The sequence below is a fragment of the Saccopteryx bilineata genome, chromosome 1 (genome assembly GCF_036850765.1).
Source record: "Saccopteryx bilineata isolate mSacBil1 chromosome 1, mSacBil1_pri_phased_curated, whole genome shotgun sequence".
NCBI classification, from domain to species: Eukaryota; Metazoa; Chordata; class Mammalia; order Chiroptera; family Emballonuridae; genus Saccopteryx; species Saccopteryx bilineata.
In genome coordinates, this window is record NC_089490.1 from 363,615,210 (window position 1) to 363,634,481 (window position 19,272).

The following is a 19,272-nucleotide window of genomic DNA, read 5'->3' on the forward strand; positions in this document are numbered from 1 at the left end:
ATAACAGCAGGGTGGAACCGGTAGAAGCCATATTTTTTTTAAAGGTTTTTGTCTTGGGACGGGGTTCCTCCTGAGGACTCAGTAAGCCTCAAACGTTACATTTAAACCTAGGTGCTTAACTACAACGGACACATCTGTTAATGGTGCGTCACCTCACAGTGAAAAGCGAAAACCCAGGCTAAGCCTCTTTTTGTGCCAGCGAAGACTTGCTACGACCCTCACCGCCATACCCACTCGCGGGAAAGCTCCCTTCACCAGCCGGAGAAGGCGGAGCCTTAAAGGACACTCCCGCCACACGGCGCGAGGTGCGCCGCCGGGCTTCCTGGGAATTGTAGTTTAGCCAACCTTCTTTTTCTTTTGTTCAGGCAGGTATGGAGCCAAACGCAAAACTACAACTCCCAGGGTGCCTCGGGGGTAGCGTGCGGCTGCGGCGTGACGACTGTGGCGGAGAAGGCCTGAGGGGCTCTGCGTTCTGGAGTGTCGCTGCTTGTTCCAGTGGCAGGTTGCAGGCTGCTGGCGTCGCGGCTGAGGAAAACAGCGAAACAGTTTGGCATTTGCCGTCGGGTCCCCGCAACGATGAGTGCTGCCAGGGAGTCCCATCCGCACGGGGTGAAACGTTCAGCTTCCCCAGACGACGATGTAAATAACAATGGCGGAGTGGATGAGGGTTGAGGCCTACTTAAAGGTTGTGTAGGCCGGGAAGGGTGGGTATAGAAGGAGGAAGCTCCTGAGGTGGCTCGAAAAGGAGATGCAGGGGAAATGTTTCCTTTCCTTAATTAGTGTTGGAAGGTTTGGAGAGGGCCACCCACTAAGATCCACAGAGCTGCGTAGGAAGAGGGATCGTGGAAGGAAATCCTGTATTGTTGAGACGTGAAAAAGCGAAGTCAAGGGATCACATTTGCCTCTATGGAGGCTGATGAAGCCTCTTGGTCAGGCCTCTCTTCTCAAGATAGAGACGGCAAGACTCTGTTTTAGGCTAAAAATGCTCCTGTGACAGTGTCAGGATGTTTGTGCAATTTGGGCAAATTTTCCGGATAGATTTCTTTTTTTTTTAATTGTGCTGTTAAGAGTAAACCCAGAACAGTATTGAACGGAAGAATTGTACCAGGGGAGTAATTTACTGGTGCGAGGTGATGAGGTCTAAGACTTTGAGACCTAGAAACCCGTTTTGATGTCAAGTACCTCCCTCTCGCCTTCTCCCTTTCTTGTCCTCCCCTTTTCTCCCCACCCCCACCCACCAGCATGTCAGTTTAAATAGCAAACCATTCCTTAAAGTAGCACATTAAATATTTACTGTTATGCCAGGTGTTGGAAATTCAAAGATGAAGAAGTAGGTGCTTATCCTAGGCCATTCTGCATATTTGTCCTAGCATCTAGTGCATTGTCATGGAGACTGCAGTAACCATTGAATGTAAAAGTAGGTCCTTCTTTGGATGGGTAAATACCATAGGAACGTTGATGGCGAAATTTGGGAGAGGAGCATGCTAGGTCATCTTTAAGGATGGTGAAGGGACAACATCTAGTTTTCTTTCTGTTATTGTGTAAAACACTGTCAACTTCTGAACATATAGACACCGCTTTATATTCTGTAGTGCAGTTCAGTGCCTTTCATATATCTTTGTGAACCATAAAAGGTTCATTGAATACTACTAGTGCATCATTTATAGCAAGTGAGATGATGGTTAAGATACACCACTCTGTGGGTGTATGAAAGGGTTAGGTCCAGAATAGCAAGGCTCTTAATAGCTTTGCAGAAAGATTAGTAATCAGTAAAGATTTGAGGCTGAATAGTTACGATAGTGAGATTTATTCATGCCCTCTGTTTCTTCCTACAGCTTGCATTTAGGTCTTGTTAATACAGTTAGGTCCAGAATAGTCAGTAATTTATCTAGGCTTTTGAGTAACCTCGGTACCATTTTAAAAGTAGTGCATTGTTTTCCCTCCTGGTATTGATAACTGACTTGATTGCTGGAATGTTAGGCAACTGTTTCGCTAGACTGGGAGACATACTTCTTTTGACAGAAAACTCTTGATAATATTAAGTAATTTAACTCAAAGCTAACGGGATTTAAGTAATTAAGTCTCTGCAGCTTCTGGTGGGATCAGTTTAAACTAGATGACCTTTAAGACCTTTTCCAGTCCTATAAGCATTCTCTTTGAAAGCAGTGGTTATAGTTGCAAATCAAATCTGGACCTGGCACCTTCACACACCTCCCTAAAATTGATTATGTTGCTAATTTTATAGTGCAATAAAGTAACCTATCCTTTTAGTGATTTTCAAGTCAGTTTCTTTCAATGTGAATTTTATTTTTGCTGGTAATTGGGAGTTTCCTTTTAAGTACCTGTTTTAAAAAAATATTTTAATATATGTAAAACATTTTTAAATGTTTTTAAATATATATCAAAACTGTAGAAAATCAACTAATAAAGTATGTAGTTGGTCAACTGTTTCTAATGAACATGCAGTGAATGGAGAAGATTATTGAAGTTTTTTTGCCTGCTGACCTCACATGCATGTATGGAGATTACAAAACAGTTTTTAAAATATTAAAAGTGAATATTAAATCACAGGCTCCAACTCTAGGAAAATGCTAACAAGGTTATTAAATTCTAAGAGTTACTATGGTATTATTTGAGGTAAATTGAATGCAGTTCTATAGTATATAGACGGCTTTAAAATGGTTTCATTGGTTTGATTGGAGTGAAGAAATGAAAGCTGTCTTTTAGGGAGAAGGAGGAGAGGGAGATTATTAATTTTAGTCACTAGTGACAGACCTCTAAGGATGTATCAGGCACCCATGTACTTTTCAGAATGTAGTACTTGGGCAGGGTACTTGCTATGTATCCTGAGGCCTTTGAAAGGAAGAACCAGAAGGACTTCATGACTGAAAAGAAAAATTAGGATTATGAATTGTAAAGGATAAGGTTATTTATGTAAAGACATTGAAGACATTTGGTCTTTTAATAGAAATTTGTGAAAGTTTTGGTTTTTAGATAATTGCTTTTAACCTAATTCTGTATATTTTAATAACTGCTTCAACATAAACTACTTCAACATATTCTTTCTCATTTGATCATGTCCAGTGTGATGTGGAAAGAGCAGAGGACTTTAGGCCAAAGAATGGCAGCTAGTCCCTTAGCTTATCCTCTCTGCATCAGTGTCCTTATTTATTAAGTGGACTCTTGAGAGAGTGTAGTGAAAGCAAATGAAGTTGTAAAATGCTATGCAATTTTTAGGTCTTGTTATTCTTAAGAGAGTCTTTTAAAGAAGCCTCTCTGTTAATAAAGAATTAAAAGTAAGAAGTTAAATGCCAGGTCTAGGTTCCCAGAGACCAAATAATTTAGTAGAATCAAAACTTCAGCTTCACTAGTTCTTTGGGTTTTATTTATTTATTTTTTAACTATATTGAGCCAAAATTATTTAAAAACTAACTGGTCTGTGAAAAGATAAGCTGTCAGATGGAAAGAAGCAGAAATTTGGAACTTAGGTAGCCAAAATCATGAGAGTATATAAGCCCCAATCAAAAGGAACGCAGAAAAGCCATAAGTGGTTGTCCAGTGTAGTACTAGTAGTTTTAACTCTCATATGCCCAGGAGAAATGGCCATCATTTATTTTAAATTCTATTAGTCTTTTTTTATGAATAATTTTCAGAAATAGGAATAAAGGGATAATGAAAATCACCTTCATTAGAAATTCTAATATGAATTTAACCATAGCAAACCAAACTTGTATTCCACATTTTCATGATACACATACCCAAAATGATTAGCATCCTCTGAATACAGGTAACTAACTACTTATCAGTTGTCATTGTGAAACTGGAACATAACAATTTCAGATTTTAAATCTATTTCTAATAGATTTTAGCTTATTATAAAGTTATTCTCATTCTTATATTTGCATCATCAAAATATATACTACCTGAACTTTTAAAAAAACATTTGATTGCTCATAATTTTGTGTTGAAAAGGGGGTTGTCATCTTTGCTTTATAATTGTGAAGCATTTTCATTTTTAGATTACAAACTCAATTAGGATGATCAGTCTAATGAATGTTTTCATTTTGACATTCCTCCAAGTCACCTTTGTACACACCTGCCTTCATCATTTATCCACTTAAAAGTCATATCAAGTAAGCTTTGATGTACAAATATTATAAAAGATGAGATGAAACAGTCACATACCTTTTTAGAAAGGATGATGCAGGCTATTGCAAAATATTGCAAGATTCGATTTCTTCTTGTTGAGTGTCTCTTTGGATGAGAGTGTTATATTTCTTTTTTGTCTTTCTTTGTCTCATTGATTTCAGAGTTGAAGAAAAGTTATCTAGTATTTCATGAAAGACTCAGTCTTAAGATTTTTGCATATGCAAATAATTTTGCCATCACTTGTCATTTTGCACTGACCTAATTACTTGCCTAATTACTGTGAAATACCTTATGTCACTTTTCAATTTTTTATTGACATACTATAGTGAATTATCAACTTTGTTCAAAGAAAGCTAGAAGCAATCAACAAAGGATAATGTTTTCTTGAAAGATGATACAATACTTTGGACTACACAATGAGGAAACTCCTCTACTGTTTTTCTATTTTTTTATCATTTTAATTGTTTTTAGCATAGCTGGAAATTAAAAGGAAGTAATTCTTTATTTGTTTCAAGATATAGGGGGAAATACCTTTAGGATTCCACAGTATTTCTTAAATTTATAAAAAGTTTTAATATTTGATATTGATATGACCCATTTGAAATTTTAAGATAAAATAGGTTGTTCTGTTCTTTTTTAAAAAATAAGTAGATTTTCTTTTTGTTCTTTGGAAGACCTCAAAGAATGAAACCATAACGTATCAGTTTTTACAAAAACTAGAACTGCTCAAAAAGAAACAGGAAAACTAAAATTGAGTCCAGTAGACTGATGTTAAACTGTCCTTTAGAACATCACTAACTTGAACTAACAACTTTGGTAGCCTTCTGAATTTGAAGCACTCGGTGCTATAGGACCCTGTAAGGCTCGGTGGCAGTAGGTCTCAACATGTGGTTGTACACCTGAACAGCAGCAGCATCACTTAGGAATTTGTTAGAAATGAAATCCATGAGCCTCACCTCAGACCTACTGAAACTGAAAACCCTGGGGTGTTCTAACAAGCCCTCCAGATGATTCTGATAGAAACAAAACTTTTGAGAACTAAGTACTCTGGCTGCAAAAGACCTAAAAGCTTCTTCCTGGAGGTAACAAAAGGAATCTAAAGTTGAACCACTATAAGTTGGGGATGGCTGTATACTTTAATTCAAATAGGATACATCTGCTTAATTTCCTAAGATTAAGCCCTGTTTATAGTTAAAACTGACGGGAAAAATTACTGGTAGACTTTAAATATTTTAATATTTATTATTACACAAAAAAATTAATTGGCTAATTTTTTTTTCCCAGCTTGGATCTAGCAATTGGGAGGCAGCAGACTTAGGTAATGAAGAAAGAAAACAAAAATTCTTGAGACTTATGGGTGCAGGAAAGGTAAGCATCAGACAGTATGTGTTTTTATCTTTTCTGTGAAAATAAAGTCCTTGTTTGTATGTTAAGTGAGGACTGAATACACTGGGATTCCTTTTCCCTGTTCTGCATGATTATTTTAGGCTTTGGGAAATGTAGCTGACCAAACTTTGCATTACTTAAAATTTTTACTATTTCTTAGGATTCTCATTGCCTCCAAGCAGTAGGTTTAAAGGCTATGTAGAAAAAACTTTTGCTTGAGGAGATTCCAATGGAAGAAAGAAGATGTTAAATTTTATGATTTACCATTTGTGAGACTGATGATTTGATACAAGGTATTTCTGGACAGACCAATTAGTTGTTCTTTCATGTTTTATAGCTCCTTCCATCCCTTGAAGCAGTAAACAAGGGAATAACCTTTATCCCTGATTTTTAAAATATTCAGTATATTTTTGTGAAATCTCTTTATTTGATTAACATAATAGAAGATATAAAATACAGGTACCAGGAAAATATCACCTATTGGAAAAACTCTTGTTCCTAGCAGTTCATTTTTACAAACAAATACAGTGATTTTGGATATTTATTTTTTATAAGCAAGTAAATTTATTTGTGTGACAGTTTCTCAGTAGCCTTCCTACAAATCTAATGTAAAAGAAATAGGAAAAGATTTTTTATCTTTTAAGGTCCTTAAAATGAGATTCTGCTTTTGGTTTTTGTAACTAATATGGAGATGTGTTTGTGCATTTTAGTTTTACTAACAATTATTTACCACTGTATGTACTAGCTATTGTACTAAGTCCTGGAGTGGAGGCATCACAGATTAATAACACATGTTTGGAGCCATTATGTAATGGAGTAAATCAGAAAATAACAATATAGAGTTAGAATTTTTTCTTTTCCCTGAAGTTGGAAACGGGGAGGCAGGCAGACAGATTCCCACGTGCCCAACCGGGATCCACCCGGCATGCCCACCAGGGGGCGATGCTCTGCCCATCTGGGCCGTTGCTCCGCTGCAATCAGAGCCATTCCAGCGCCTAAGGCAGAGGCCACAGAGCCATCCTCAGTGCCTGGGCCAACTTTTGCTCCAGTGGAGCCTTGGCTGCGGGAAGGGAAGAGAGAGACAGAGAGGAAGGAGAGGGGGAGGGGTGGAGAAGCAGATGGGCACCTCTCCTGTGTGCCCTGGTCGGGAATCGAACCCTGGACTCCTGCACGCCAGGCCGACGCTCTACCACTGAGCCAACCGCCCAGGGCCTAGAATTACAATTTTTATGAAAGAGCTATACACACAGTGCTGTGGAATCAACAGACAAGGTAATTAACTCTGCTTAGCTATACAGTTGATCTGAATCTGAAAGGATGAGGAGTTTGCCAGACTGCAGTTGAGAATAGGGAGAGATCATGTAAAACATGGAGACCTATGTAAAGGAGGGATTTGTATATCTCATTAATCGAGATTTTCCATAAATTGTAATTTGTCATAGAAAGTAGTTTGAAGTTCACCTAGGTTTCATGCCAATAATGATTTGCTAAAGATATATAAAGTAGTTCATAGTTAAGGGGGCCTGCTCAACCTAGTAGAATGAAAACTCTTCAAGCACTTATGAAGAACACCCTAACATAAAATGTGTGACATTTAGCTACCAATAATTATACCAATAAAATTGGAGGGAACAGATTGAACAATTAAAAAGAAATTTGGCTACCAGTAAATGGGTTTTTAGCATATATTAAATTCTTTACTAGCAAAGATTATATCTTTGATCTTTTATATATGCTAGTTTGATTTGTTCTGGCTTGTGCCCACAAAGTATATTCCTAATGCTAGCCATTTACCATGAGTATTTTATTGGTCACAGAGGGAACTAACTGAGAAAGTATAAATAGACCAGTATAGTACTATCATGCTAGAATAATTTGATGCCATTATATATTCAGATCTTGTCAGTGAGGTATCTTCTGCAATCTAAAGAAGCAGCATATTGAATCATTGATTTGCTTATGTGTTAACGGCATGTAGGACAATAAGCATTAATGCTTGAAGCTTTCAGTGGTATCTTTGGGTATGGAGAATGTATCATCCTTTCACAATAGAAAGATTTGTTATTTGCTATAGATTCACAGGTGATCAGTACTGCTTTGCAAAGTCTCTTTGTTTTAGTGAACAATTTATTTACCTTATGAAACTGAATATGAACCATATACAGTGGATAGGAACTGATAAATTGAGAGTATATTTGGTAACTTTGAATCGTTTATGTTTTATAGAACTAGATTGTTTTAAACTGTTCTTTTTGACAGTTTGAGATTGGGTGTTCATTGTAGTTAAATACTAAAGAGCTCTAGCTATTTAAGTAATATGTAAGATGACTTTCATTTTTTATATTTAAGGATCTATCACTTTGTCCATTATAAGTTTATTATTATTTCATTTTTAGCTAGCTAAATAGTTTTATGTGCTTTTTCTCCATGAGATATGTCTGACACACCAGGGGGGAAAAATGGGAAAGTTAAAGCAATTATATAACTGGCCTTTTTAGGAAAGAAAATGTTTAGATTGACTTAATTTTTTAGTTATCCTTCCCATTTAAAATTTCAGCTTGATCTTTACATATTCTATCCCTGTCTTCTACCCTATGTTTATTTGTATGTGTTTCAATGGCATTTACTACCTTCTAACATACTATAATTTACTTACTTTGTTTCCTTTCTCTGTCTCTACCATTGCTAGAAGATAAATTCCATAAAGACAGGGATCTTAATTTAATGTTTTTTTCTGCACTATATTGCAGAAAACTGGAATAGTGTTGGGTATATAGTAGACATTCAGTAATTATGTTAAATTAGTAGTCTCAAATTCTAATACATTTTCTGCCTCCTTATAGAAAGAACATACTGGTCGTCTTGTTATAGGAGATCACAAATCAACATCTCACTTCCGGACAGGTAAGAAACTAAAATGTAATTAAAGTGGAACTGTTAAATTTGGAATATAGAATGTTTGTTTGTATTTTGGGATATTCTAACTTCTGTGTATAATTGTGTTGATAGTTAAAATGTTAGAATTGGAAAATGTGTAGTATAAATAAACATGTTACATATATCATGTAACAATTAGTATATACTAATTTGGTATATACTAATTTGGTATATACTAATTGGTTTGGGAGTATACATCAGTTTGATATTCTAATCAAGAAACTGACCCTTCTCTGTCTTGACTTTTACTAATTCACATCATATATTTTAATTGTAGTGAGGTTTCATGCTTCATCTTGACAGCTATAGTATATATTGAATTTATATAATTTTTTACTTTATAAATTACATAGCATATAGTGTTATAATTGGCATTTTATACTGGTTTATAGTTTATTCACTGTTTTGTGCTAAAACATTTGAAGAACAAAATCATTGCAAAGCCTGAAGAAATTAACTTTAAAAAAAAGTGTAGAGAAAAGCTTTTTTAAATAAGAACTGAAAATGGATTTGGGTTTGAAGTTAATCTGCTGAAAAGTAAAGTTTTCACTTATTTAGGATTGACCCTGATTGTGGATATTAATACTGTAATAGCAGAGCACAATGACCTTGGTATATTTATCAAAATTTTTAATTAAATAATTTAAAATAACTTTATACTGATCTAAAATATGTTGCACATTTTAGAAATTAAAGTCTGCTATATTTCTGATGTTAAACAATTTCAAATTGAATTGCATTGCTCTAAAAGGCTCAAAGAGTCACTGAGCGTTACAGAATGAAAGCATATTTAACTGCTTTTTAAAACTTGGGACTTTATGAATAACAATAGTGCAAAGCACCAACATTTGATTAAAATGTGAGATTCCTCTTGTATTTACAAATGAAAATGGCATGCACAGCAAGTTTCAGTTGTATTGTAACATCTAGTTCTTGCGTGGTAAATTCATAGGTGATTGTTTTCTGCTTCATAACTACATATAATAAATATATATGTGAAAATACATATCAAATGTTGCATGATAAAAAGTTTATGGTGCTTCAGTAAACTGTATGTAAAGAAAGGCTTAAAGGAGAGCCATTACAAGGTCATTTTATTTAACCTTTCTCTGACAGAATTTCATGTCTTCATTATTTCTGTTCAAATACAGAAGATTTTGTTGCAAGGTTTTTTTATGACTAGAAGAAAACTTTCACTTTCAGAAGACCAGTTATTACACTATAAATGAACTGTAATAGCTAGAGTTCTTAGCAGTTAACATTTATAATACCTGAACTTCAAGCACTTCTTTCTGAGACTCGTGTCAGATGTGAATTATCACATGTAAATATAAGCTCTTTCTCTTTTATAAACACTTTTGTAGGTCACAGGGTTGGGTTATTAAAGAAATAATAAATACACATTCCAATTATTTTATGTCAATTATGTCTTATGGTATAGAAACCCCTCTACAAAATTAATTGTAAAAATAGTCACAGTTTGAGAAATCAGCCCTGATTATAATAGCATCTTTCTTTATTACGGGTTTTGTTGTGTAATCATATATTTTTATTAATTTGACTGAAACATAACCAAAGTACACTGGACCTGCAGGGGAAGAAGATAAGAAAATTAATGAAGAACTGGAGTCTCAATATCAGCAAAGTATGGACAGTAAATTGTCAGGAAGATATCGACGGCATTGTGGACTTGGCTTCAGTGAGGTAGTAATTAACATTTTTATTAAATGGGAAAAGAATCAGTTTTCTTTTTTTATAATCAATTATTAATTTGACATAATTTTTATAGGTACTTAAAATATTTTTATGTGCCCAACCAGCTCTTTGTAGATAATGAAAAGATATTTTTGAGATATTTATAAGTAAGTTTTCTGATACCATCTTATGTAAATTCTGCTTATATAATCACTGGGGCACTTTTTTTTTTTCATTTATAGTTGACATACTAGTTACAAGTGTACAGCATAGTGATCAGACAGTTATATACATTATGAAGTGATCACAGTAAGTGTAGTACCCATCTGGCACCATACATAGTAATTACAGTATTATTGACTGTATTCCCTATGCTCTACCCATGACTATTTTTATAATGGGTAATTTGTACTACTTAATCCCTTTTATGTTTTATACTCATCCTCCCAAACCCCCTCCTATCTGGCAACCATCAGTTTGTTCTCTGTTATAAGTTTCTTTTTTGTTTATTCACTTATTTTGTTTTTTAGATTCCACATATGGATCATATGGTATTTATCTTTCTCTGTCTGGCTTATTTCACTCAGCATAATACCTTCTAGGTTCTTCCATGTTGTGGCAAATGGCAAGATTTTCATTTTTTATGACTGAGTAATATTCCACTGTGTCTGTGAACCACATCTGCTTTATTCATTTATCTATTGTTGGATACCTAGGTTGCTTACATATCTTGGCTACTATAAATAATGCTGCAGTGAAAATACAGGTGGGGTACATATATATCTTTTCAAGTTAATGATTTGGATTTCTTCAGATAAATGCCCAGAATGGGAATTGCTGGGTCATATAATAATTCTATTTTTAATTATTTGAGGAATCTTTATACAGTTTTCCATAGAGGCTGCACCAGTTTGTCACCCACCAGCAGTGAATGGGGTTCCCTTTTTCTACATCCTACCAACACTTGTTCTTTATTGACTTACTGACAATAGCCATTCTGACAGATGTGAGGGGATCTATCTCATTGTTATTTTAATTTATATTTCCTTGATGGTAAGTAATGCTGAACATCTTTTGATGTCTTTTGGACATCTGAATTCTTCTTTAGATTACATTTGTCCAGGTCCTCTGCCCATTTTTTAATCAGATGTTTGGTTTTTTGGTGTTGTATGAGTTCCTTATATAAACTGCTCACAAAAATTCGGGGATCCGGGAACATGCAGATAATTCAGTACTTTTAGCCTTTTGTATGGTGCATTTTCACCGATGACATAAAAGTTGGTTTTGCGTCTCAATTGCATATTTGAACAACTTTCTTTGACTTGTCGTTTGCTTTTCTGATGTTCTTATTTAATAAAAAAAAAATCAAATGCTTCTTTTTCTTATTGCTTCATATTCATTTTGAAATATCCTCTAATTTTTGTGAGCAGTATATTTTGAGTATTAACCTCTTATTGGATGTATCATCGGTGAATGAATATCTTTTATTCAGTAGGTTATTTTGGTGGTGGTTTTCTTTTCTGTGCAAAAACTATTTTAGTTTGATAAAATCCCATTTGAATGTCTTCTTTTTCCCTTGCCTGAGGAGAGATATCTAAAAGCATATTGCTTCGAGTGATGTCAAAGAGACAACTGCTTATGTTTTCTTTTATGGTTTCAGGCCTTATATTTAAGTCTTAAATCCATTTTGAGTTTGTTTTTGTATGTGGTGTAAGAAAGTGCTCTGCTTTCATTGTTTTTTATGTTCTGTTCCATTTTCCCAGCACCATTTCTTAAAGAGACTATCTTTGCTTCATTGTATATTCCCGCCTCCTTTCTCATAGATTAACTGACCACACAGCTGTGGGTTTATTTCTGGAACCTACTCTGTTCCTTGGATGTGTCTGCTTTTATGCCAGTACCATGCTATATACAGTGTGTCCGTAAAGTCATGGTGCACTTTTGACCGGTCACAGAAAAGCAACAAAAGATGATAGAAATGTGAAATCTGCAACAAATAAAAGGAAAACTCTCCCAGTTTCATACCTATTCAGTGCAGTTCAATGTGGGCTCACGCACAGATTTTTTAGGGCACCTTAGGTAGCTATCCCGTATAGCCTCTACAGACTCGTCACTGACTGATGGCCTACCAGAACGGGGTTTCTCCACCAAACTGCCGGTTTCCTTCAACTGCTTATCCCACTGAGTAATGTTATTCCTATGTGGTGGCGCTTCGTTATAAACATGCCAATATTCACGTTGCACTTTGGTCACAGATTCGAATTTAGCAAGCCAGAGAACATATTGAAATTTCCTCTGTATCGTCCACATCTCAACTGGCATGGCTGTGGGCTGCTCCACTGTATACACGGTGTTACGTTATCTGCACATACGCACATGCTGCCACATCACCTACAGAAACTGGGAGGGTTTTCCTTTTATTTGGTGCAGATTTCACATTTCTATCTTCTTTTTTTGTAGCTTTCCTGTGACCGGTCAAAAGTGCACCATGACTTTACGGACACACTGTATTTCGATTGCTGTTGCTAGGTAGCTTGATATTCTAACTTTGTTTTTCTGTCTTGATATTGATATGCTTTGGCCATGCAGGGTCTTTTGTGGTTTTATGTAATTTTAGAATTACTTGTTTTAATTCTGTAAAAATATCATTGGTGTTTTCTGAGGGAGTTGAAAGAATCCAGATTGTTTTGGGTAGTTGTGGACATTTTAATGGTGTTAATTCTTCCAGTCTATGAGCATGGTATAGCCTTCCATTTATTTGTGTCTTCAGTTTCTTTTAGCAATGTCTTAGTGTTTTCTAAGCACAGGTTATGTACATCCTTGGTTAAATTTATTTTTAGGTATTCTTTTTGATACAGTTATAAATGGGTTTGTTTTCTTGTTTTATTTTTCTAATAGTTCATTAATGGTGTATAAAAGTGGAACTGATTTCTGAATATTAATTTTGTATCCTGCTACTTTGCTGAATTCATTTATTCTTATAGGGTTTTTTATTTTTGGTGGAGTTTTTAGGGTTCTCTCTATATAGTATATAATCTTTAAATAATGCGAGTTTTACTTCCTTTCCGTTTTGGATAGAAATTTTATATCTTTTTCTTGTTTGATTGCTGTGGCTAGTATTTCCAAAACTATGTCAAATAAAACTGATGAGAGTAGACATCCTTGTCTTCCTCTTGTTCTTAAAGGAAAAGCTTCCACTTTTCAGCGTTGAGTATGATGTTAGCTATGAGTATGTCATAGGCCCGTGATGGCGAACCTTTTTATAAAAAATGCCCACTTTTGCAGTGCTGGTCAACCTGGTCCCTCCTGCCCACTAGTGGGCGTTCCAGCTTTCATGGTGGGCCAATCGCGACGCGGTTTGGTTGCTCCACTACTACCCACCATGAAAGCTGGAACGCCCACTAGTGGGCAGGAGGGACCAGGTTGACCAGCACTGCAAAAGTGGGCATTTTTTATAAAAAGGTTCGCTATCACGGTCATAGATAGTCTTTATTATCTTATCTTTCTCCATGTTGCTAAGAGTTTTTATCATAAATGGTTGTTAGATTTTGTCAAATGCTTTTTCTGCATTATTGATAACATATAATTTTTTATTTTTCATTTTGTTTATCTAGTGTATCACATTAATTGATTTTCAGTAACTGAACCAACATTGAATCCCTGGAATAAATCCTACTTGACAGTGGTATATGATCTTTTGAATGTATTGCTGAATTAGGTTTGCTAATATTTTGTTGACGATTTTTGTGTCCATGTTCATCAGGAATATTGGTGTGTAATTTTCTACTTTTATAATGTCTCTGGTTTTGGTATCAGGGTAATGCTAGTATCATAAAATAAGTTTGGGAGCTTTTCTTTTCAGTTTTTTTGGAACAATTTGAGAAGAATATATATTAATTTTTCTTAGAATGTTTTGTAGCACTCACCTCTGAAGCTGTCTGGTCCTGGACTTTCGTTTGTTGAGAGTTTTTTGATTACTGATTCTGTTTCATTACTAGTAATTAATCTGTTATCAGTTTTTGTATCTACGTTTATCTTTTCAGAGAAAGCAGCTCTTGGCTTTATTTAATTTTTTTTTTCTATTAAGACTATTTTTTTTTCCACTCTGATCTTTCTTATTTCCTTCCTCCACTCACTTTGGGCTTTGTTCTTTTTCTGGTTCCTTTGGGTGTAAGGTTAGATTGTTTGAGCTTTTCTTGTCTCTTGAAGTAGACCTGTATTGCTATGAAATTCCCTCCTAGAACTACTTGGCTGTGTCCCATAGATTTTTGGGTCATGTTTTCAGTTTTATTTGTCTTTAAATAACTTTTGAATTCCTGATTTCATTGTTAACCCATTCATTGTTTAGTAGCATGTTGTTTAGCCTCCATGTGTTTGTGTTTTTTTATTTTCTTCTTGTAACTTCTAATTTCATATCCTGGTGTTTGGAGAAGATGCTTGATAAGATTTTAGCCATCTTAAATTTATTGTGACTTGGCCTGACCAGGCGGTGGCGCAGTGAATAGAGTGTCAGACTGGGATGCGGAAGGACCCAGGTTCGAGACCCCGAGGTTGCCAGCTTAAGTGCAGGCTCATCTGGTTTGAGCAAAAGCTCACCAGCTTGGACCCAAGGTTGCTGGCTTGAGCAAGGGGTTACTCAGTCTGCTGAAGGCCTGCGGTCAAGGCACATATGAGAAAGCAATCAATGAATAACTAAGGTGTGTCCACGAAAAACTAATGCTTCTCATCTCTCTCCATTCCTGTCTGTTCCTATGTATCCCTCTCTCTGACTCTCCCTCTGTCTCTTAAAAAGTAAATAAATAAATAAAAATACTTACACATTTTAAAAAAAATTATTGTGACTTGTTTTGTGGCTTAACATGTGGTCAGTCCTGTGCAAATGTTCCATGTGCACTTGAAAAGAATGTATATTCTGCTGCTTTTGGGTGAAACACTCTAAGAAGTATCAATCAAGTCCATGTAATTTAATGTGTCATTTGAAGCCATTATTTCCTAGTTGATTTTCTATCCAACGGTGTCAGTGGGGTGTTAAAGTTCCCTACTATTGTCTTACTGTCTGTCTTTCCCTTTATTATTTGTCAATAATTGCTTTATATATTTAGGTTCTCCTATGTTAGGTGTATAGTTGTTTACAGGTGTTATATCCTCTTGTTCGATTGATTTCTTTATCATTATGAAATGCCCTTCTTCTTGATAAAGCCTGTATTTTATTTTATTAATTTTTTGTGACAGAGACAGAGAGAGGGACAGATAGGGATAGACAGGAAGGGAGAGAGATGAGAAGCATCTTCGTTGAGGCACCTTAGTTGTTCATTGATTGCTTTCTTATATGTGCCTTGACCCGGGGACTACAGCAGACCAAGTGTCCCCTTGCTCAAGCCAGCAACCTTGGGCTCAAGCTGATGAGCCTTGCTCAAACCAGGGGAGCCAGCACTCAAGCTGGCGACCTCGGGGTTTCGAACCTGAGTCCTCCACGTCCCAGTTTGATGTCCTCTTCACTGCACCACCACCTGGTCAGGCTATACAGCCTTTCTTTTAAAGTCTTTGGTCTAAGTATTGCTACACTGTCTTTTATTTTTTTCCATTTCCATTACATATCTTTTTCTATTCCTTACTTGCATCTGAAATGGTACTTGCATCTGTAGGCAGCATATGGATTGGTCTTGTTTTTTAAAGTAATTATTGATAGGTATTTAGTTAACTGCCATTTTATCTTTTTCTGACTGTTTTTGTTTTTCTCTGTTTCTTATTCTCTTGCTTTCTATTGTTATAGATTGATGATTTTATATAGTGTTATGTTTGGATTCCTTGTTTATTTTTTGTATATCTTTTGCAGGCTTTTGGTTACCATGTACTTCACATATACTAAGCTATGTTTATAGCAGTCTTATTTTAAGTTGACGCTCACTTCAGTTTCAGTACATCACTACATGTTTTACCCTGCCTCGCCCCCACTTTTATTTTTGTCATTATTATTTTACCCCATGTGTGTGTCTCTCTCTACTAGGGCACATCTTAAATAGGCATGAACAACATTCAAGTACCAGATGTTAACTTGCCTTTTTTTTTTTTTTTTTTAATTATCTCACATTTTCAAACAGGGTTGAGGGTGGACACACAGCTGAATGGTCTTAAAAGCCTTTTCTTAGAACAACATCCTATTCATGTCCCAGTATATAAGACACATGGAGATACTTGAGTCCTCAGTTCTGCCTTTGGCAACCTGTGATCATAGTAGTCTTTAAACTGTTAACTTAATGGTTAGGAAATGTATTTTTCCAGTCTTTGTACTTCATGATTGTATTGATTGGTGTTTTCAGGTAGAAGATCATGATGGAGAAGGTGATGTGGCTGGAGATGATGATGATGATGATGATTCACCTGATCCTGAAAGTCCAGATGACTCTGAAAGTGATTCCGAGTCAGAGAAAGAAGAATCTGCTGAAGAACTCCAGGCTACTGAGCACCCGGATGAAGTGGAGGATCCCAAAAACAAAAAAGATGCAAAAAGCAACTATAAAATGATGTTTGTTAAATCCAGTGGTTCATAACTCCCAAACACTTAGTCTTTGTATTAAAAGTAAGCCTTATTGTTATAATGCACAGTGGAGGACTGCTTATAGAGCACAGACCTTTGTATTATAATTTTTAAAAAGGCCCTTTTAAGTAATTACAAAGAGTGTTTGCTTTCAGATGCCATGGGTTACACTTTTATGGGCATGACTAAAAATCATTTTTGTAAAGAGTAAGAGTTGTATAAAATAAGAAATAAATACAGTACTCAATTTCCTTTCACTTAGCATCATCAAACCTCTAATCTCACCTTTTTTACCGCTTCCGGTAGTTATAGAGGAGACATTAGTTTTTGTTCATGGTAGCTGATTTTTTTCTGTCTTCATATTTTTCTCATATAAAAAGTTTATCTGTACTGTGATGAGTTCAGGAAAAAAAATATTTTATCATACTTTGTTATAGTAGAACTATTCATCATGGATATTTCTGCTGCCAGTAACAATCTAAATTAATTTTGGCGAAAAGTTAAAGTAGTTGACTCTTACTGATTCAGCCCTACTCTTTTGGACCAAAGCAAGATGAGAGCAAATACTTGTCATACCTGTTAGGATGAAGTTACAACTGTCATACATTTGGAATGCTATGATCCCAAGCAATCTTTATATAATTTGAATTATATTCCATGTTAGATTCTTTGATAATATTTGGCAAAGTTATACAGAAGAAATTATTTCTCTGATCATTTGGTCCTCTCTAGGAATATGTAAAAGCATTTCTTGTTTTTGTTTGGTTTGGTTTTTGTTTTTGTTTTAGTTAATATGTGACCAAAGTTAATTTTCTTCCTAAGGCCTAAATAAAGAGAAAGCAGTTTCCCATATTTGGTTGTGATACCTTTATCCTCATTATCTAAAATTGAGGAACAGGCTTACTGAACAAAAAGCTGAAACATTTTCTTCATTTTATCCCAATGCTGTTATCTTGATTGTCTATTTCCTAAGAAGTAATATTGCTTTCAGATTTAATTGATAGTTCTGTTAGAGTAAGATTAGAATCATCTAACTGCTGTTATGTGGTTGATTGTACATCAGTTTTATACAAACTGCATTATGGGCTAGTCAATGAACTTTGAGTAGTTGGGTCCAAAATAGTAATGTTTCTTGGCTTGAATCAGACCTGTATACTAAATTATACTGCTCACAAAAATTAGGGGATAGTGCTACATATGAAGCGATAAAATATCCTCTAATTTTTGTGAGCAGTGTATTATACATCTAGATACTTAAATATATGTTTGATGTGTTGGGATTTTTAAATTATTGGTATGTCATTATGAAATTTAGAATGTGTTAAGAGGAGTGTAGTGATTAGAACAGGTGATTTCTGGTTTATGCAATCTATCCTGAAACATTTTTCATATTAGACCCCAACGTTTATCTTTTTTCCCTTAATTCTCACTTTGTTTTATAATAGGAGCTATCCAATATATAGGGTAGGGAAAAAGTAGGTTTACAGTTGTTTGTATGGGAAATAATACAATAAATAATAAAAGAATAAACTCACTTCGTCACAACTGTAAACCTACTTTTGCCCCACCCTATAGTTAAGTACAAAGTAGGTAGTATACAAGATATATGACATTTAACAAAATTTGGTTTAAACAAGTTGGGCTTTATTCAACAAATTTCACTTTGGCCACTGGTTTTTAGATAGTCTTTAGGGTTGCGTATTATAACTAATTCAAGTAGAAAGTGGAGACATTCTTGTTTAACTAGAAGAGGGAGAGGTGCGTGTTATGTTTTTAAACGTATTTTTATCAGTTTATTGTTCAGATGCTGAGTTGTTTTTAAGTCCTTGATCTTATGTGTAAATAGAAAAGCCTCCAAAAATAACGACACTGGAAGACCATTTTTCTTCATCTCCAGATAGAAAAATTCTCATTCCAATTAATTCATATATTAGTATACATTAACATAATTCAGGGTTGGAATAAATTCAAGTCTGTTGGTCCATGTGGCCTCGTGTCCCAGCACCACATTAAACGTGGCTGTCTTTTAAGCATGAATATTGGGTTGTTTTCCTTATCACATTGGGGAGGGAGACACTAAAGGAAGACAAATTCCATGCCATCTTGATACCCCTATTAAAAAAAGTACACTATTCATTGTAATGGCAACTTTTCCCTATCAATAATTTTTTTACCTGAAATACTCTTCTCAAGTGTTGCCTATACCAATGATCTAATTCTTCCTTAGAAAAAATTTTATTAAAGTATAGTTGGCATATAATATTATTTCAGATGTACAACATGGTGACTCAACATTTATATATGTTAAGTAGTTAACACTACACTAAATTTTTGAAACTATCTGTCACAGTAAAAAGTTATCACTCTTACTGACCATTACCCTTGCCTTTTTTAATCTGTCCCTTCAGTCAGCTCTGGCAGTCAGAAGGGTTTTTGTTCCTATGAGTCTGGGGTTTTTTTATTTTGTCATTTGATTTTTTTTTAATTTATCATATAATTGAAATCATGTGGTATTGTGTTTCTGTCTTATTTCACTTAACATCCTCTAAGTCTATCCATGTCACAAA

The 19,272-nt window shown here is 35.0% G+C and overlaps 1 protein-coding gene across 1 annotated transcript; it reads left to right on the forward strand.

The window, feature by feature from the left end:
* Positions 1–423: 423 nt before the first annotated feature.
* C1H11orf58 (chromosome 1 C11orf58 homolog) lies at positions 424–18,570 on the forward strand. Its single transcript, XM_066251039.1, has 5 exons — positions 424–639; positions 5,434–5,517; positions 8,379–8,439; positions 10,067–10,176; positions 16,488–18,570. The coding sequence occupies exons 1-5, from the start codon at positions 577–579 to the stop codon at positions 16,716–16,718; spliced, it is 549 nt and encodes a 182-aa protein (XP_066107136.1). The 5' UTR covers positions 424–576; the 3' UTR covers positions 16,719–18,570.
* The last annotated feature ends 702 nt before the right edge of the window (positions 18,571–19,272 follow it).

Coding starts and splice junctions, on each gene's coding strand:
- C1H11orf58 (XM_066251039.1), top strand. CDS start 577: ATGAGTGCTGCCAGGGAGTCCCATCCGCACGGGGTGAAACGTTCAGCT. Junction 5,518..8,378: donor GACTTATGGGTGCAGGAAAG/GTAAGCATCAGA, acceptor GCCTCCTTATAG/AAAGAACATACTGGTCGTCT. Junction 8,440..10,066: donor AACATCTCACTTCCGGACAG/GTAAGAAACTAA, acceptor CTGGACCTGCAG/GGGAAGAAGATAAGAAAATT.